This window comes from Branchiostoma belcheri, unplaced genomic scaffold, assembly GCF_001625305.1.
Source record: "Branchiostoma belcheri isolate BF01 breed outbred unplaced genomic scaffold, Haploidv18h27 scaffold19, whole genome shotgun sequence".
NCBI lineage: Eukaryota > Metazoa > Chordata > Leptocardii > Amphioxiformes > Branchiostomatidae > Branchiostoma > Branchiostoma belcheri.
The window spans coordinates 3,250,974-3,272,649 of record NW_017803379.1 but is presented as its reverse complement, the minus strand read 5'-3'; the positions used below and the strand labels follow the sequence as shown (position 1 = coordinate 3,272,649).

The following is a 21,676-nucleotide window of genomic DNA, read 5'->3' as shown; positions in this document are numbered from 1 at the left end:
TTTTTTCTGATTTGCAAAAAAAAAAATTGATTCTGGTCCTGAATCAACTGAAAAATGCTCATGTTTTGCCCCCAACAGTTGAGGAAAGTCATTTTCTTCCTAGTTGTTACAGTTTTCCCATCTATCATTGCAGTGGTTTGATTAAAAGTTCAAAATTCAGTGTTTTAATTTTAACCCGGCCTTTTATGTTGACTTCATGGCTCATTTCGTAGCATTTAAGCCTATAATAGGATGCCTAGACCTGTTTTTATTTTTATTTTTTTTCGCCCTGTCGCTTCATATTTTTTCTGAATAAATCCGAGAACCAACAAATTAAATTGGTGTGGCCTAACAAGAAAAAAATGCAATTTATTAACGTAACCAACTGAAAACCAGGTTAAAAGCGAGGTTTACCTGTTTTCTAGTGTTGGGTCAAAATCTTAAATACATGCATTTTTATTTATTTATTCAAAATTGTTACGCGACAATACAAGGAGTGCACTAGGAAGCAAGTAAGCTGATTTTGTGCACTCCAAATAGAAACATTACGTGAAATATAGAGTATAGAAACAATGATAAACAGTTATTGTTATATATGAATACATATGATATCAAATTTGAATATAGGTCAGCTAACCTGTTTTTAGAAATCTTCCTTTTCAACAGGTTTAGTTTCTTCTATGGCCCAGACTTGGTCTCGTCTCGGTTCACGGCAGACCGCTCTTGCAGCTTGTGTAGGTTGTAATTTGATGAGAGAATATCTTTAACCTCTTACTTGAAATAAGGACAATGAAAATATTTTGCCAGGAGTGCAGGATATGCTAGATAAGGTGGTACTGGTTGAGTCGGCTGGTGTACATACGTGCAGACGTACACGAGACTATGTCTGGTTCACCACTGCTTCTTCTCCTGCACTGGAAGGTGAAGGTATGAGAGATTTATTTATTGTGCTAGCCAGACTAGTTAACAATAGAAGTACTTCGACACGTTGCACGTCAACGGATGTTGAAATCCGGCCTTACGCCCCTTAAAACCCTAACTTTCCTCTCCTTTATTGTCTGCTTTTAGATGTATACCTTTCAGCTAAGACAAATTGAAATTTACTGTCGTCTGAAAGTTTCCATCTCGCTGAGGAGAAATTTGCAGACAATCAGAACTATTCTTCCGAATACAGATGGCTGTTTCTACATCCACACATTTAATCTGAACTTCTGAAGCTTTTTGTAAAGGCCCTGAAAGGTATGGCATATGCCAAATACCGATATGGTCTTTCTTGTGTTTGGTTGTTGTGTATGTACATGTACATGTGTCACCCTAAGACTGGACATATTTTGACATTGCTACAGAAATGTTGGTGGACAGTGGTCACCTGGAATCGTCTTAGTAATCAGCAGTGTCATCAGCATTGAGTGTTGCAGTTTACGTAAATACTTGAAGTGTCAGAAAAAAAAGTCACCAAACCTTTACAAAAAAACTACCGAAAATGATGAAACGAGTTTGAAAAGTCCTAAGCCCTCCTGGACCAAAGCACTGTCTGTGAATTACTGATGGAAGCTTTCGTAAGCTTTAAACACTAAAACATGGCTCTGAAATACCCAGGCCTCTGTGGAAAACAAAGTATCCTTTGATCACTTCAGGCATTCTGGCCACGAATGACTAGAATACAGCGCTGGTAAATAACATGCCGTGAACCTGGTTTCTTGTTGATTTTTACAGCCAGCGAGTGCATGCACACACGTAGACATATCTGTTAACGTGAATAACGTCCAAAAAGAGCGCAAAACGTAGAGTACCATCAGTCATGGAGTTAGAAGGAAACTTCTAACTCCATGCATCAGTTAACAGACTTAGAAAGACAAACTAAAGCATTGTTTGTTCAGGAACAATGCAGACGACAATGGTTTAACCCTGCATGACACGTGACCCGGCTCCATGGAAACGGATAATGACGTCATTAAATGTGCCCGACGATTGTTGGCAAATAAAAGGGAAATATAGTGGAACTCCTTCAAGAGTATATTTGTTTCCCTTTCAACTACTTGTTTACAAGACGGGCGCTAGCATAGATCGTTTACACTACCTCACTAGTGAGAGGTTGGTGGATGGCGTTCAGCACCAAGGACAGGCATGTCTATATGCGTGCATGTAGCGGCAATGACAAATGCAACTGACAAGATACATATGCATTGTAACGCTTTTATTACTAGCAGTGACGTTGCATCAGTTCGTGTTGAATGGTCTGTAAACAGTATACATTACATTTGGCACCAGTCTACAGTGACATGTTTTCTTGTGAGAGAGAAGTACAATTTGCTCTCCAATTACCCCACTCCTGACCATTCTTCCCAGATGTTCAGAGTAACACTGAGTGGCCAGCAAGTTAGCCTCCTTCGCAGTCTTGTTGGGCGTGGGCGTAATTTTTTCTGAGCGACGCGAGTAATATGCCGCCGCGAGGGACGATTTGCTGCCGAGGGACTTTTGCCACGGAGAGAAGGTTTCCGCGCGGAAACCTTCTCAAGACTGCGAAGGAGGCTACCAGCAAGTTGGGTTTCAGACCTGTGAATATTGTCATGACAACAATACCTTCTCATGTGTCAAAATGCATTTCGGCAAGTTCATTGCTGTAACACTCCCCAGGCAAAAAATCAGCTATCTTTCCATATTTCATCAGCATCCCATCATGTATACTGTACAATACGCTGCCTACTTCACAGTGATTATATGGCTATTTCATCATGTACTTTTCTATACACAGTATGTGAAAAACTTTTGGCAATCATATCCAGTGGCTCTGCATAAGCTATTACGCTTTCCTTGCTTACAATTGTTGTACTATGGCACTTAACTTAAGAAAACAACAGTATGCTACTACAAATAGCTATTTCAAAATAATAAGGTGAACAAAAAGGATAGAGTCAAACTTACAGGAAAATTCTCATTAACTGAAGAACCGCTAATAACTACTGAACTCTGAACTGAACTACAAAGTTTCAACTCTACTTCATGAGCTATTCCAAAATTATATGTGAGGGGAGTGTATTTTGTGCAGGCTCCCCCCTCAAAACATATATTCCTTTTCAATAGCCTGTATCCTGTAATACTGTCGTACTAAGCTTACAAAATAGAAACAAATCTAGTACTTTTCCCTAGGACATACCAATAAGTCACTTGTCAAAGTTTCACAACCTGCATTATTTACTGTCACACATTTCATAATACTTCACTTTATAATGTGAAACAGGTTTCTCACACAGTTTTGCTATCTTATGGGTAACAACAGTCTTCACGTTTGTAACAACAACCAATCTGAGAAGTTCATTAATATAAACAGAACCATAGGTGGTAAAGCGAATGTGAACATCAAATATATATAGCTTTTCTCATACTTCAAATGTGTAATATACATAATCTCTAGAAAATACAGGGAAAGAGTACTGCATTGTCATATAAACATTTGGGACAATCCATGGGGGGTGTTGTAAATGAAGGAAAATTTGTAACAGGAAATATTCCATGAGAAGTTTTAACCAAAAACAGGGTAAGGCGATCAAATGTACAAACTAATCCAAGGAAAGCATTCCATCAATATTCTCCTGTGTCTCCTACATGTCTTGGTTTGTCTCTCACCATCATTACCTATCTTCTAGTATTACACATACCGCTTGCATATATGTCAACCTTATGTGTTTGTTTATCTTACAACAGTTAAGTTCATAAGTAAAGTTATATGTTCAGTATATTTGACAAACCCTTTGAGAAGTGTGCTTGTGTGTTCCCTATGTGACAATGTGTACTGCAATCTTTAAATTTTTAGGGTTATAAAAGATGTATTTCAGTAGTATCCAAATTGAGCACACATTTCAATATTTTCGATATTGCTTGAAGAAGGTTTACAGCTGTTGCCCAATATGGGATTACTAGAATTCTGTGCCAGAATATGTACACGTGTTTTCCATGAATTGTTACATTTGTATTCTATGAACTTATATTTCACTGTTTCACAAAGATTCCTAAAGCTAATTCATAAAGCTGTTTCTGTAATAAGTCTTTATAATATAAACTCCATGTGATGTTCAATGAGAAGTGTGTGACAAAAAATCATAACAAAAAGCCACTGGCTGCTTTTGAACCAGACATTCAAAACATATCAGTCTCCTAACATCTTTTATCTGTTAGTCCCTCTCTGGTCTCTTACAAATGTGTTTTTATACATACCAGGATAGGATTTTCATTTAATACTATATCAATGCTCTTCTCAACTGTTAAGCTTGTACAAAATTTGGTTGCAGTATATATGTGTGTTAATAGAACAGTATGGTTATTTGGCAAATGCATATTAATAAATGTGCCCCTCTCCTGTGTCCTTCTGTGCTGTCTCCATGTGTATTATAACACAGCCATATATTACATATCTGGTTACAGTTCCCATTTCGCTTGTGTGCATGTTCACATCATGTGTTCTATATGTGAATGTAGTTGTAACACACAAGGTTGATCTACTAGTAAGCTTTTGTAACACACCTCCAACTTTCCGATCCGAGAAGTTTGAACCTTTTTGATCCTACAATAAGGTCTACCAGTATGCTCTACACAAGTCTACTATTTGCTTGTACACTGTTAAATTTCCTTCCAATCTTTACTGCACATAAGTTTTCAGAAAAAAAGAAAGAAAGGCCTGAAGCAAAGCAATGCTAAGTAACTATAAATGCAGTCATCTGTGTGTACTTGAAAGATGTATAAAATGTTACAGAATGAGAAAACACTTCACCTGTAAATAAATTCATCAGCTTGGAGGATGATTGAATATCAAAGTTCTTTATCCACCACCACCATCAAGAATTGCTCTGATGAAGATAACAGATAAACATCGAAACATTGTCTCTTGTAAACAAGTGGATGTGAATAAAGAACATTGATATCTAAATCACTTCACCCTTTGTGAAAATTGAAGAGTCAGCTGAGAATCTCAGATGCGGTCGTACAACAGACACCAGTTTTTGGAGTTGGAGATGCCGACCGGGTAGTGTCCATCCAGCAGGTTGACGGTGTTGATGGACTGTTTGGAGGGGCTGAGGGAGATCTTGTCCAGCAGCGAGCCATCCGGCCGGAACCGCACCAGCTGGTCGATGCAGTTGTGTCCCGTAACCGTGGTGATGCCATTCAGCACGATGATGTTCTCCTCCCAGTCCACCAGGACACCCATCAGAACGTCGATGGTGGACTCATCACCCACCTGTAATGATAATGTAGATCTTAATAAATCTGTACAACTGGACTGATACAAGGTTTTATTATATGTTTCCATTACCCTCCAGTGATCCTCTTGTTAATCTAATTGTAAGACCAGTGCAATGGCCAATTGTTTGCCTTTGATAGGTTGTGAGCTCGATTCCCGTCTCATAAGAGACTCTGAAAATTGTACAAACTGCTTTCTCTGCTTGGGAAAGAATGTTGGAGTTAAATACACACCATTACCAGTGGACCAGTACCCTGTTGTAGTGATTATACACCTGCGTTGCCCAACGGCTATAGAAACAGAGATAGGCCCTGCTGCTGATGCTGGTAACGTTACATGTATATAGGTGCTGGAAGGTACTTAGATATATTATTGGTGCTGGAAGGTACTTAGACTTTGACCAGCTACTGTTCTTAAACCGACCTGGCGCACGTAGCGTCCTTGCTCATTGTAGACGCGCAGGCAGTGGCTGATGTGGTCACAGATGAAGATCTCGTTGTTGGAGTTGGTTGTGACGGGGTTGGCGTACACGGTCATCTTGGGGATGTTCGAACAGGCGACCTTCTTCAGCAGTGCGCCTGATGGGCTGTAGAAGGCCACGCCCTGGTGGTACCCGTCGGTGCCCTTGTCCACGATCAGGATCCGTCCCCGCTGGTCACAAGCCATTCCTGAAATTAGATATGTCGACTGTCAAGTACAATTGCCCTTATAAAAAGGAAAGAAGAGGTGGAGAGAGAGAAAAAGCAAATCTAAAATTATTTGCCAGAGAAGAAGTGCTGGACTTTTTATTCTTCCTTTGTCATCAACTGATCTACATGTGCAGCTTGAGTATTTAGCCAAGCACACTGGATCACTCCTACTTCTCGATATGTGTATTGGGCTCTTTTACATGCAGAGATTTGATATCATAAGCTCCAATATAGAGCTGGATAACACCAACTGAAACACTGCCTCACCCCTTGCTTCATGTATGTTGTCCATGAAGAACTGGTTGATGAACTGGCCCTTGTTGCTGAACTCCTGCACCCGTTTGGAGCCCTTGTCCCTGATGAACAGGTGGTCGTCTGGAGACACAGCGATGTAGGTTGGCTGGATGAACATCCCGCGACCTTTACCCTTCTTACCAAATGTGAACTGGGACTTGCCCTGCCTGTAGGAAAGGCAAATAAGACTTATACGAGTGATCCCCATGATGTCACAGCCAGCAAGTGGTAGGCCCAAAAATGGGTAACAGTTGGGTGATTTCTTACAAATAATTTGCATGTACATTATGTAAACAAAAACAGTGATCACTTCTATAGGAGAGAATTATTGTTGTACTTATGGCTGAATGGTGTTAACCCACATAGGATTATTACTGTAACAGTTTCTTAAAGTGTAAGAAACTGTAATAATCCTATGTGGTTACAAACATAATATGCCTAACATTTGAAATATTTGGGATATAGTTCTTGAACTATTGAGATAGCATTTGTGCTTTCTTAGAATTGACACAATTTAAAAACATATTAAATAAATGAGCTCTATATGTACATTTAAAATGCAGACATTTTATATAAATAACTCCTACTGGACCTGTCGAACACTTGAATCCTGTGGTTCTGTCCATCGCTGATGTACAGCAGTCCGTTGTGCCAAGCGGCGATCGAATGTGGGAACAGGAACTGTCCTGCGCCGCCGCCCGGGCTCCCAAACTTGTTCAGGGCCTCCACCTTCCGGGGGAACCCCGGATCTGGGTTTGCTGCTGATTCTCTTTTGTCCTAATTCACAAGAGCAAGAACATGGGATTCAGAAGCCATGTCAGTCATAAACACTAAATTTCATCAAGGAAGCAATGGTCTAATTCTTGCTGATCTGAACAATTGTTAACTGATTACTAAGTGGGCAAAAGAAAAAAATACTAGTAGTAATAGAAAAGGTGCAGGAAGTAACATAGATATAGAACATAACTACACAGACCATTAATATAATTGTCATTGTTTGTCACACATGTTAACTCACTCACTTTGTAACACTATCTACATCGTCACTTGTACCCTTGTAAGTTGTAATTAGCCTGCTTGCACAAATGTGCAATATCAGCATAAAGTTGTAAAATTTCTACTAAAAGCATACCTTGTCCTTCTGGCCCTTGTCCTGATGTGCCCCCACTCCTGCCACCTGTGCTGCTGGCTCTGCGTTCTCCTCCCCACTGCTGGCCCCGCTGTCTGTGTCCAGGTTGTTCATGTTGTTGAGTGGAGTGGGGGAGGGCTGTGTGTTGTGGGGCAGTCCAGCCTTCACCACGCCGCTCCAGCTGTGTCTCCGGTCCTCGTCCTTACTGAGGCCGTTGGCCAGGTCCAGGCTGTTGTTGCCGTTCCACCAGTGCTGCGGGACGGTCGGCATCTCCGTTGGCTTGTGTGCGTCCACGATCGCGATCTTACCCAGGGCGGCTGTGATCTCGTCCTGGTTCCAGTTGAGCTTCAGGTCGGCCTGCATGTGGTCCGATGACGGGACTGTAGCGGCGAGGTGCTGATACTGATGTGTGACCAGGTTGTAATGAGTGAGTCCGTACACCGGGCCGGCCTGACTCACCAGCGTGTTCGTGAACTGGCAGAAACCCTCCAGTTTCTTGATGCCGCGCTTCAAGTCCGTGTGCGCCTGAAACATTGCACTCTTCCTCTCCCTGGCCATCCTCTCCAACTCCTGTAATACCTCCTGTTCCCTTTTCTCCACCAGCTCCTTCAGCTGACGGAAGGAATCCGTCACCTTCTCCCGCACGTCTTCTTCCTTGCGCTCGAAGACTTTAAGCTCTCCCTCGAGATTCTTGGCGCTGACACACATCTTGCCGTAGTGTTCTCCCCCACCTTCATCGCCATGTTTAGCTCTAGCAGCTTGGCCGCCCACACCTCCTTGCTGGGGCTGTGCTCGTGTGTGTCCCCGTGGTGGCCGTCCTTGGTGCACTGCTTACAGATGGGGACTTCGCATGTGTTGCAGAAGAGGTCCAGCGGCGCCCCCTTGTGTGCCTGACAGGACAGCGGCTGGGAGAAGGCTGTCAGGTCCTGCTGACTCAGCTCACTGACCGGGATGACCTTGTGTGACTTGAAGACCTTCATGAAGTTGTGTGTGGAGAGGCAGTGAGCACAGAGGAACTCTGGACAGTCATTGCACCTGCAGAGGGAAACAATATATGCTTGTGGTCAAGTTATCAAAACTCTACAATTACATACGTACATATACATCCATCACATAAAATAATTTTCAATGAAATATTGGAAAAAGAACCTCCATGAATAACTTAATCAGGTTTGTGAATGATTGACTAGCATGGTCATCAAAACGTCAGCTCTAGTTAAACAAGTGGTTGTGAATAAAGGACTTTGATATTCAATATTGGAAAAACAAGTTTTGATATAGAAGTGACCATCTGACTTTGAATAAGGATTTCACACTAGTTGAAGACTACTGTAAAATGCTGTACCTGGCCGCTGCTATTGCCCCGGCAGTCTCACAGTTTGTACAGTAAATGTTTCCACTCATGATGGCTTCAGCCTCCTGCATCTTAGTGATCACATGGTTGTCAGGCAAGGACGACAGGCCTGCAGAAATCAAATAAATTCCAATATGTCAGCTGACTATTCAGGACTTTAATTTTAGCTGTGGTTACAAAATCCCTCCCCAATGTACTGCAGTCAAATACCTATATAATGTATGAACATGCCAGCATACACACAGACAAACACAAACAGACAGGCACACGCACACAGACACAAACATATATAAATACCTCTAGTCAATGGTGTCTGTTGTGAACAGAGAGGGCAGGCTATGGTTCCCAGTCCCTCCCCTCCCTGCTTCAGGGCCTCGTACTGCAGACATTTGTAACAGAAGGTGTGCAGACATGACAGGATCCTGGGCTGCTTGTACAGCCGGTCACACAGCTTACACACCAGCAGTGGGTTCTGACTGGAGGACGCCACCTCTGGACGGGCCGAGCCCAGGGCCTGGGGAGTAAACATCAATGAAGGTTAGACATGTACATAATGAGAGTGCACATGTGGTGTTGTGTGGCACAATGGTAGGGCATTTGGCTGGAACTCATAGGTTATTGGGTTCGACTTTGAGTCCACCTATATGCACTGATGTTGTGCCCTTGGGAAAGGCACTTTAACCCGACTTTCGCTTTCCTAACTTTACTCAGGTGAAAATGCACACCTAGCTCCAGGTAGGGACATCCCTCAGAGATAGGACGTTAAATGGAGGTCCTGTGTTTGGGGAGAGCCACCCTACACACTTGTTAAGGAACCAACCACACCTTTTGAAAAAGAGTATGGCCTGGTGTGCAACGGTACAAATTCTACAGTCCAGAATCTTGCCAAGATCATAATGATCAGTATGATGATCAAAGGAAATGGAAAGAAAAGGAAGGAAAAATACACAAGAACACTGTTACTCAAGAAACTTGACAGATTTGAAAACTGTCGTTTCAGGTAGCATCCACTAGTTCTCGTCAGTCACTGACAGTTTTTAAATCTAACCATTTTAATACCAGCAACACTTTCCTTGCGTATACAGCAACTAACTTATGAACCAGGCAACGTACCCAATTCTCCAGCTACGTTTAAGGGCAGTTCATAGCTGACTCTGTATGTTTGCACCGGTTTCAATCTTACATCCACCAGATTACGAAATACCCACGTTTCTCAGGCCCCGTTTCTCATGATGCCCCCCTCCCCGTGTGCACACGCGCACTTTCGACAAACGTCTCGAATCAGACCTGTTTACAAATTTTGCCAATTAGTAAGCACTTAGCATACATCGCAGATATACAAAACAGTGATTTACTGCAGAATTCCTCCCTTACCTCGGAAAAATCCACCGAAAATTGAGAAAGTTTGGCCATCTTCTGATCTGTCTCTTTCTGACGCCACTTCCACACTGACCCTACATGACCCCACCACTGAAACTCAAGCTCTGTATTCGGACTCTCGGTTTCGGTTGAAAGAAGTTGCTTTTATCGTAAAATAGTCCAGATTAAGAAGATTTTTGTTAAGAAAACTAATTAGTTCAATTGATTTTGGGAAGAATAAAATATTTGAATAGTTTGTTTCTTCTGAATCGAACACTTGGTCGAATTCTAGAATTTGTCACCCGAATGTCGTGCTATGTATTTCTTAGTCACATGGCTCAACAAGTTGTGTTGTTTTTGGAATGCAAATTACTTTGTTTGTTTTCCACTTTGAAGTTTGTCAGTATTTCGTAACATTTGATCACTACAATCACTAAGAGCCTGTAACGTTAGCAAAGTACGTAAACTGAGGTAAGTGTTTAGATGAACGCATTTCAGTAGTTATAGTTGAAAGGGAAAGTTGTCAGTTGACAAGTCTTGACAGCTGCATTGTTGGTTGCTGTTGTTTTGCTAATCTTCTGGACAGTCCTCCATAAGATTAGATTTGGAGTAATGAGGAAATATATCGATCAAATTTCTTGATTTACCACCAAGGGAGTGTATAGGGTGTTATACCATAAGATTACAACTTATAACGTTATATATACAAGTTGCATGTGAAAGGTTCATCTTTGAAATGAGGAGACTGCAATGCCTTAATTGCTATTTTGCCAGCATGGAGCTGCAGTGTGGGCTGTGTAGTCAGCAGTACAGTCAGCCTCGTGTGCTGTCCTGTCTGCACACTTTCTGCCTGACCTGTCTGGAGAGTCTAGTGAAGAAACAAGGTAAGGGACCATCCAGTATGGATAGGAAGAGGGTAAGAAACATGGTAAGGGGCTGTTCAGTAACGATCAGGAGGGGTCGACCGTACAGCCAACCAAAGTGTGCTGTCCTGTCTGAGTCTAGTAGAAATAAGGTAAAATGCAGTTTAATTTTGTGAAAAAGCATATGAGGTGATGCCATGATAGTAATTTAGAAAATTGAGTATTTTTTTGTTTGTCGACTGTAGTAAATAGCTGATTCTAATCACAAGAATTAACGCGTTACTGTTTTTCTTTGTTGTTTCTTTCACTTCAGACAGGGAAGGTGAGGTGAGTTGTCCAGCCTGTCAGCAGAGGACCCTTCTCCCCTCGTCTAACCCCTCCACCCTGCCCTCTGACCCCATCGCCGTGACGCTGCTGGAGGTGAAGTCGGTGGAGGCAGGTGATGCCACCTGCACCAGCTGCGAGGGGAACTCCTCAGCCGTGTGCCGCTGTCTGGACTGCGCTGCATTTCTCTGCAGCAACTGCCAGGGGGCACACCGCTTCATGAAGTGTTTCAAGTCCCACAGGTAAGAGGTTATTGGTACTCCAAAATATGTGGTTATCAGGACACACAAATGTGGAAAATGACTCTCTTTTTGCTGCTTATTAAAATCTCACATTTCTTACTTTATGGTTGGCACTAAAACAGGCCACAAGAGGGGCACTCATTTCATGGTACCACCATAAAATACCAGAATGTAAACAAACAGTGCTCTGCGGGCAAACACTTTTTTTGAAACATTGGAAACAGATAAAAATTGCTGAATTATATATATATAAATGTTTCAGGCTTGTTGAGTTGGAGGACCTGACAATCAGTGACTTGGCTTCTCCAGTGAACATGTTCACCTGTTCCAAACACGACGGAGAGACCCTGGAGTTCTACTGTAACACCTGTGACACTCTGGTCTGTCTGAAGTGCACAGCCATCGACCACCGCATGACGTCCCACCAGTATGTGTACATCAGGGACGCAGCTGCAGTCATGAAGGAACGGTATGTTGTGGTGATGGCACAAGAACTTGTGTGATGAATTTGAGTTACTTTTTATGTTTGTTTCTCTTATTGCATACTTGCTTCAGTGACAAATATATGCAATTCTGGGATCGGGTTATTATGATCAAGTGTTTTTTATGCCAAGGACTTTATGGTCAAGTCTTGAGTAACATGTGTTTCATGAGCTATAAGTCAATCAATCAAGATGCAATATCCTTTATTTTGACTGGAATGCCTTGTTGGCCTTGGTTTTCTGAAGTTCTTGGTAAATGTATGTTAAAGTGGATTTCACCATGGAGGTAGAATTGTACCTCCATGGTTGCACAGATTGCACCTGCAGAGATCCAGTGATGTGTAAGTTGTTTGTAATCAGGACATTCAATGATGCTTTCAGACTGCTGTATCTGCTTGAGAACAGCAGGAAGAAATCTGAGGAGGTGAAAGTTCAGCTGCTGAAAATGGAGGAGAAGATTGCTCATGTAGAAGTGGAGAAAACCAGAGTCAAGGGTGAAGTAAGTTTCTGCCAATCTTTGAGTATTTGTTTTTGATGTACTGACGAAAAAAGTGTCATATCAGGAATAAAGAAAAAATTGAACTATTTCACAAATTCCAAGGATCAAGTTCTGCTGCTAAGAATGTAAACAATCCATAAATACAATTTCACCAGAGGATTAGCCATTTTGTATATCATGTATAGTTGGAATGTATGTAAATCTTGGTTGTAACATCTTACAGCTTCGGATTGAATTTCAGCACCAAGGACATGCACCACCTTTGCCATAGCTGCCATTCACACATCACAGCTTTATTGTTTATTGTTTATTGTCCTTTCGCACATAAAAAAAGTAATGGTATAAAAGAAATTATGTACAATCAAATACATGCAGGAGAGCCCAAGAAGCCAGGAGGTAAAGCAATCCTCAGTCTGTGTTGTTGTTTTTGTTGTTGTTTACATGTTGTTGTTGTTGTTGTTTACAGGTTGATAAGGTGTTCCACGCCCTGCTGACTAAGCTGGAGGATAGGCAGGTGGAGCTGTGTCAGGAGGTGGAGACTCTGTACCAGAGACAGGAGCAGTTCCTTAACAAACAGGTAGGGGGCACTGCTTACAGTTGAGCGATTGGAGACCAGCTTGATTGGAGACCACCTTAAACAAGGCTTGAAATGCCACCTGCAATTGCAAGTTAGTGCAGGTAAAATTGGAGCTGTGCAGATATTTTTGATGCCTACCTGCCCCAAACCTGCACCGGTCCATGGACTGGGTTTATATTAAGTGTATTACATGCATGTAGGTGTACATATGTATGTGGTATTTTTGTTTGTTGCATTGACTGTTTCCACTTGTAAAGTAGATACGAAATAATGCCAATGGTTTCTCAACAATTTTTAGAACACTTTAAAATACTTGACAAGTCAGATATTCAGCATATGCTCACAAATGTTTGCTGTCTAGTGATTTTATGTCTATTGTCTGTAACAGGACAGGTCACTGCAAATGGCTGAACAGCGGCTCGAGGCTGGGTCAAAGTTTGTGGAAAAGTTGTTTTCCTATGGAAGCAACTTGGACTTGCTGACCCCATGGGAAACTGGTCATCTCTCAGTTCGACCTGCTCTTCAAGCAGTGTCCAGGTACTGGGGAAATTTCTAATCTCTAAGTAGATATTGGGGAAAGATCATAGATTCCACCACACTTATTAAAACGGGTAAGGGTTCTTCCTGGTATAAGTGGTTCAAAACTCACAGTACAGTTTTAGGTACTATTTTTTAACGATTTTGCTCAGTGCAAGCCACATGGACCACTTCTGGGCACATGAATACTAACACTCACTGCAGCAGCATCTCTTCTCCCTAAGTCAGAAACATCAAACTTAGGCAAGCTTGACTCACAGGCTCAATAGGCAAAGCAGGGGTTACGATGTCGCTCCGGAAATTCCCCACCCCATTTTAAATCAGAATGGTTTGAAACATAAGGTATTAAACTAGAATTACAAGACTAACACACAAGCACTTGACCAGGGGCTGCTAGAATGTACAATAATCCTCTCATTTAACAGATAAGTGGTCCTTAACCTCTTGGTACAGGGCTGGCGGAATTCTCCTGTATCTCTCATGACAGAGAGGTGCATCCCCTGATGGAATATTGTGCGTTACTGTCATTTTAGGCCAGAGTGGTTTGAAGGAAAAATAACCTAAGGTTTATGATCTGTAGGCAATGACATGAAGAGCTCAGGAGAAGTGGGTGTGTTGGTGGATTACCACACCTTCAGTAACCTCCTGAACAGGATACAGATCAAGATCAAGACGGTGCCCAAGATCGGGGTCAGCACCCCGGTGATGAACGCTGTCAGCTCTCCGAGGGAGTCTTGTGGTGCAGAGTCAAGCAACATTGTAGTCACCACACCGGCGCTGAGGGAGTCTCGTGGCACAGAGTCAAGTGCTGCCATAGTCACCACACAGCCGGTAAGGGAGACTTGTGGTGCAGAGTTGAGCAATGTAGGAGTCATCACTCAGCCGCTGAGAGAGGAGATCAGCCCAGGCACCAGGGAAAGTACTGAGCCTGAGAAGAGCTCTGGGAAAGGTATGTGAATAAAATGAATGTTCATGTTTTTGGCAACTGTATGAAGGAAATGAAACTCTATTTGAAAGTGGGTAGGTTAATAAATTACCATTAATAACCATCAGTATTGGCAGTATTACAAGTGGTCATAGTCACTTGAAGTCTCTTGAGAATGCCCAATATGCCTTGAGCTTCCTATCAAATGTTTAATACTAACTTCCTTGTCAATTTTGTATTTGGCTTTTCTGTGTGTGTGTGTGTGTGTGTATGTATGTATGTGTTTCTACAATTCCCAATACACAATGTAACTTTACCTGATGTATCTATCTGTATATATTTTGGGGTGAAGTCTGCCATCTCTGATTGCTGTGTTAATCTGTCCTTCCTAGTGAGTGACCCTAATGACACGGATGTCACAGAGCTACACAGAGTGGGCACTATTTGGAGAAAGGCTGGAGGCCGTGCCTACTTCTCCTGTGTTGCAGTTGGCTCCAATGGAGACATCTATGCACTGGACATGCACAATTGGCTCATACAGGTGTGGTTCTGTATTCTTACAAGTGTTGACTATGAAAGGTTATCTCTGGTAAGGATTATTTACAAAAGATTTGGACAAACCAGCCGATATAACCCCCCTTCGGTGTAACACACCAGCTTCGTACACCAAATGACAATGCTTTCATCTCTTTTCTGATCTCTTTTAGTTGCAATAACAATGATGAAAAATTAAGAACTACATGTATTAAAAATAACGCGCATAAGATGATACTAACCACCTACTATTGAAGTAAACAACATTCTTCTGACAATGAAGAAGAACGATAATAAAGCTTGAGCCTCATGATTTCCTCATCACACCAGGTTTTCAATAAAGATTGGAAGCACTGTTTCACGTTCGGAGGCAGTGGCCAGGACCCTGGGCAGCTGGATAGTCCTGTTGAGCTGGCCACACCACCTGAAGCTCAGTACCTCGCCGTGAGAGAGAACAAGCCTCCCTGTGTGCAGATCTTCTCCGAAACGGGCCAGTTCATGTTCAAGTTCCGGCTGCAGGGTGTCCACCAGCCACGCTGCATGGTCATCGACAGGAAGGGGCGCTTCCTCGTGCAGGATGTTGGGACCAAAAACACCTTCCCTGGGGTGCTCATCTACAGTGCTGATGGCAAACTAGTCAGAAAGGTTGGTTTAAATCATATTTCCATAAAAAGACATAGAAGAAGCAAATAGGCCATTATAACTGGTTGAAAATAATGGTGTGTGTTGGATTTAATGTTTTTAAACAAATTTAACTAACTCTTTTTGCTAAGAGAAACATTAAGAAGAACAGAAAACCGAGAAGGGTGCAGAAAATTGGTTGTCAGATTGTTTGTGGAGCCCCAACAGTTGAATAATTAGACTGAGGGATAGATGAGATGAGACCCTAACTCTTTATAATGTTTTCTCATGACAGGTTCAGTGCACAGAGATCTCCCAGCTGTCTAACTACAAGTGCAGCTTGGCTGTAACCCTGCTGAACCAGATTCTGGTTTTGGACCACCGGGCCCACTGTGTCCAGATGTATTCTGAGCAGGGGCAACACATGCATACCATCCACCCGCAAGGCAGCCGCCTTAACATCGCAGGGATCATTGTCCAAGACCAGAACAAACTCATCCTACTCACCAGTGTTAAAGTCATGGACATGCACAGCCATGGTCTGGTAGTCATAGACATGGATGGCACCGTGTTGGAGAAGTACAGGTTCCCCGAGAAACAGATCATTGTTCGCGAGGCACTGACATGCGATGGCTGTCCTCTGGTTATCCTAAGGGGGAAACCAGATATCCTTGTGTACAGGTCAATCTACAGTAAGTCAGATCTTAAGGTGAATAAAGATGGCAACTGGTCTGTCTGAAGGAGAGTTAAATGGCAGAATTTTGTGCCATACAAGCTAGATTACAAGTAAGAATGTGTCACTGCGATTTTGTAACATATCATAATTCCATCCAGGAACAGATATGCTACAGAAAGTGTAGAGTGACAGTTTTTGAAAGTTTGCCTTCTTTGAGGATGAGATACATCTGATAATCATGTTAGGAAAGATTAATAGTATAATGATTGAGCCATGGTATGATGAAACAGAACATCGCCCTCTGGTTATTCTAAGGAGGAAACCAGATATCCACGTGTACAGGTCCATCTACAGCAAGTAGCTGATTTTTAGGCAAAGGCAGACCTTGTGGTGAACAAAGATGGCAACTGGTCTGTCTGAAGAAGAGTTAGATGGAAGAATTTTGTACCATACAAGATCACACTTAAGAACATGTCACTGTTTTTGTAACATATCACAATTCCATCCAGGAACTGTGCCAAAAGGAACAAAGTCAGAAACATTCCAGATACATTTTGAAATCACGATATGATGAGATATTTTTGTTGTTGTTGTTGTTGCCTGACACAGCAACTTAATATATGTGATTAACCCAAGGAGATACAAAATATATATTTATAAAGTTAGTTCATTGAAACTGGATTTTACAGTTTGTGAACTTTTTAAAAAAATATCTTTTGTTGTACAGAATGTTCTGTAGAAAGCTGAAACTTACATTCAAGTTCTTTTGTTTTTCTAGTCAATTTTCTGTTCCTGCCCAAGGTTTTGGCTGAATATTTAAAGCTTTTCTTTTATGTAACCCTTGACCCATTAAAAGATTGTAGAACTAATCTGACTTGAGCAGAGAGAGTAGGAAATATTAACACCTGTATACAGTAGCTAGTCTAACACTAGGTGCTTGCTATGTTTATTCTTCAGATATGGTTACGTCACACAAGTTCTCTTATTTAGCCTGTTACTATATCTTGCACAGATCTCTTGTTGATCTGGATAGAGATACGTTTTGCTCACTCGAAAAAGTTTCTACTTTTAATATATTATGATCTCACTTCTTATAACTATAGTCTCTTTGTTGTTGCCTCGTTCTGCCATTTTGTACACTCACATGTCCAATAAAGGACACATGTTGGTGCCAACTGTTGGTTGTACTTTGGTCAAATTATGTTTCATACATACACTAATCGATAATAGTCTATCTAGAACACATGTAACAGGATGATCATCTAAATTTGTTAAAACTTTTTGTGGTTTTACACAAAACTGGTTTATTTGGAAAGTTTTGCTATCAAATTTGGCTTTTATGGAGGAGCACAATAACGGTAAAATTTGAAAAACAAAACTTTCGAAAATAAATGCGTTTTGTGTAAAACCACAAGAACGTCAACAGTAAAATTTAGATCAGTCCAAGATGACTGTCATTTCAAACATGATATGATTGTACAGTTTGACAGATTGTATGAGATTTCCCTTGGTCTTTCTGTGTATGAGGTCTCTTAATTGAGGAAAAAAAAACAAAGCCACAGTAGGATTAGAAAAGCAAGCTTTATTGCCAAAGAATTATGAAAGAACTAATGCATAACTCACTTTGACAGAGGACATTTCACTAGACTACAGCACCTCCTATATACATGCATGGAATGTCCAAGTGCCGGCGTTACATGTCTAACAGAACACACTGATTGTACGATGCAAGTTGCTACAGATTTCAAGTACATTTTACTGCTTTTACTAAACATTTGAAATTTTCTCCATCCCTCATTCTTCAGATTGTACAATATGCAAAAAAGCGACTGGGACATTACATTTTTTTTCACTTTAAAAAACTCTTTTGCAAAGGAAGGCAGGTACACCTACCAAGTACAGTTCTCACTGCTGTGCTTTAATGTTCATTTCTGTCTTCAACGTAAAAATTACATCAACTCATAAATGAAACAACATCCAGTAAAATCAGACTGAAGGGCCAAAATGAACTGCAGTTTTGGCTTTAGTCAATAGATGGTGCTCTTGATATGGGAATTTTCCATTCACTTTCCTTACTTTATAACCTGCCCCAAAAGATAAACAAAAGAGGTTCCACACTTCTTGTACGAAATGCAACGTCTGAATTTTCTACTTTGCACAGTCCCCTACATCTCTGCTCCAACTTTGACAACATCAAACACGTAGATGCAGTCTATTACATACATAGAGCAGAGAGAACGCAACACCCCAATAAATACATTAGCTGCAAAGATATCCACAAACCAGCTACAGTCAAGGTAAGTGTACAAAATTTCAGGACAAATTGGATAATAGATAGTACAAGCGACAATAGATATGTATAACACTGACCCTAGGCAAATACTAGTAGTTATAAACATAGGAAGCACTTTGTTACATGTGCCATAGCAGCTCCAATTATGCTCTATTACAGCTAGGAAATATCCTTCCAAAATAAAGATCAAAACCAAAATCCTTTCTTCTAATGTAATTAGGAATAACTACAGATACTAGTCTGCCAAAAATAAAGTTACATGTATATATCCTTTTTCCAAAAAAAAAGTAAATGAAATTCAAACAGTTTTTATTCCCACCATTCACATAAAAGTTTCCCTGTCCAAATCTATGATTATCTATTCATGACTGTTAACAATGACATATCTGATTTTGACTAAAAGACCATCTTTTGAGCAATCCTTCACGATCTATCTCACTTTCTGAGACACAGAACAAAAAGCATAAAAGTATCCTATACACTGCTAAACAACACATTCTCTACAAAGAAAGGGCTTGTCTATAATCTAGTACCTACAATGTATTATGCGAAGGTTTAAAAATCACAGATTCTGTCTAAGCCAAGTTGTTGAAAATCTAGATCCAGCTTGATTTTGTTTGTTCTCATCCTTGGTCAAATTATGAAGTCATGATTGAACTGCCTTGGAGTTGGTTGATATTCTAATAGTTTGTACATTTTGAGAAGACATAGATTGTACATGACTGTATAAACTGTCTACTATCTGAGGATACAGTGTACACTGAGGATACCTGTTCACTACCTTTGATAACCCCACGGAAATCACTTGACAGGAAAACTGTACATTAGAAAAAAATCAGTCCCTTCCCTCACTACTTCCCTATGCAGAAGTTGAGACACTCCTGTCTGGTCTTGAAGTTGTTTTTGTTTCCGCCGCAGCCTCCGAAGACGAACTGTTCGCAGTCCTGGGTGACCCTGTCGTAGTGCCAGGCCCAGAACAGGGCCTTACATGGGCCGGTCACAGCAGGCTGGAGGCACTCCGGGGGGACGTCTGCAAATAACAACAGTGTAGAACTTTAGTGACCAATGAAATGGCCAAGTGGGTAGTGAGTGCTTGCCTTGTATTCAGTAGGTTGTGAGTTTGATCCTAAACTGAGTCATACCAAATGGTACATACCATTACTGTGTTCTCTGCTTAGCACTTAGCATTTGGGAAAGAGTATGGGAGTAGTGAACGAGCCCCCTGCTGTAGTGACTGCACAACTGCGTGGCCCAAGGGCTACTGAGTGAGGAAAGTCGTGCAAAGTTCCTTTCCCAATGCAAGGACACAACGACTTGCCAGGAATTGAACCAGTAACCTCTTGGTGTTGTGTCTGCTAGCCTAACCACTACACCACTAAACATGCAGAAACATATTCACAGAATTGCTAGACTAGTGTAAATCCCTACCCTTGATTTGGTTTCCTTTTTCTGGCGTGACTTTTGGGTCCTCTGGGACTTCGGTGTCCAGTTCAGTACAGGTGTTTCCGGTGAAGCCGATGTCACAGAGGCACTGGTTGGGCTTCACACACGTGCCTCCGTTAGCACAGGGTGGGTCACACAGGGCTGGGGAACAACACAAACACAGTGTATTGGGAATAAGGGAACAATATGAGGACATCACATTTGTATTACTCTGTACAATGCTACATACATGTACGTACATACATACATACATGTACATAATCTAGGGCACAGTATTGGAAGGCAGAGCCCATCCCTCTTCTTCCCCAACTACAGTCAGGTACACATTTTACACCTGGATGGAGTGAGAAAATTGTGTGCCAAGGACACAACATCTTACAAGGAATCGAACTTGTGACCTCTCGATCCCATGTCCACTGGCCCAATCACCCACTCATTCAACCACTACAGGACGGTTATACCTTAACTAAAGAATAAGATACAGCTGGTACAAAGGGGTGACTTGACATAGCCTGGGTGCCAGACTGTTTCCGGGGTCTACACTGGCCAGTCCCTCAGCTCCAGGGCCAACATGACACTTAGGAAATTATACGACAGCTCCCCTCACTTAGACCCTGATCCAGACCTGATGGCTAACTCTGGACCTTTTGGCCAGGACCCCACTGCAAAGCAGTGTTTAAACACAGAGCGGGCAACATTTTGTACCCTGGCTAAAGGAAAAAAAAGACCTAGCATGCCATGGGTCTGGCAACCAGGTGAGTGTTGCCGTACCTATCTTGCAGTTCTCTCCCATGTAGCCATCGTGGCAGCAGCACATGTCGCTGGCAGTACAGTGTCCGTGGTGACAGTGTTTGGCACAGTGAGACACAGGAGGGGCTGGCTTCCACAGCTGCTGATTACACTCAGGTGGGTCCTCCTTCCTGTAGCAGACATACAAACACACACACATGGAATAGAATGCAAGTCCAGGAAAATACAATTTTATTCAAACTGAAATAGGTTTGAACTGTAATGTCCAACACAAAATTATGGGGTTACCAAAATTTTCAACTGTTCAACTCAAGGCTTTCATTGAGGAAATAGCAACAGGGACAAGGACACTGCAAACTTTCTGCTATTTATGATCTACTGCTCACTGAGTCAGCATAATAATCCAGATACATTGTATCTAAGTCCAGATTTTTTGTGTGTTGGAAAATAAATTCAAGCCTGTTTCAGAATGACTCCTACCAACACAGGTGAACTTTTTAAGCTACACTGTAATTTTTTTCAACTTATAAAAAATGCTTCCATTCCTGTGGGATTGCAAAAACAAAGCAGCAACACCGTTGTATCTGCCTGGTGGGTAGCATCTGTTATTGGCACATATGGATGGCACTTCTGCCAACACTACTGTAGTTCTTTCTCTCCCCAAGGTTTTGTCTGCCTATCCTAACAAGGACAACTTGCCATAAGAACTAAATTCAGCAGGGAAGTATGACAAATCGACAGAAACATGCAGGGACAGGAATGACTAATGGCGGGGATTCAGAGACTAACTTGTTGGATTCAGAAGCAATCAGTCTACCCCTCAGAAACATCTGGATACCCAACTATGGCAAGGGCGACGGAGGGCAAACC

General features: G+C 41.7%; 1 protein-coding gene and 2 pseudogenes across 1 annotated transcript in view; 1 reads left to right on the top strand and 2 right to left on the bottom strand.

The window, feature by feature from the left end:
* Positions 1–4,279: 4,279 nt before the first annotated feature.
* Positions 4,280–10,296, bottom strand: LOC109467805 (annotated as a pseudogene).
* Positions 10,297–10,742: 446 nt separating this feature from the next.
* On the top strand, positions 10,743–17,701 carry LOC109467806 (annotated as a pseudogene).
* Positions 17,702–19,464: 1,763 nt separating this feature from the next.
* Positions 19,465–21,676, bottom strand: part of LOC109467772 (hedgehog-interacting protein-like) — a 27,968-nt gene continuing 25,756 nt past the window's right edge. The window contains exons 9-11 of the mRNA XM_019765824.1: positions 20,828–20,983; positions 20,042–20,197; positions 19,465–19,643 (exon numbers count right to left, since the gene is read on the bottom strand). Coding sequence (XP_019621383.1) covers positions 19,465–19,643; positions 20,042–20,197; positions 20,828–20,983 — 491 coding nt within the window. The remainder of the gene's footprint in view (positions 19,644–20,041; positions 20,198–20,827; positions 20,984–21,676) is intronic.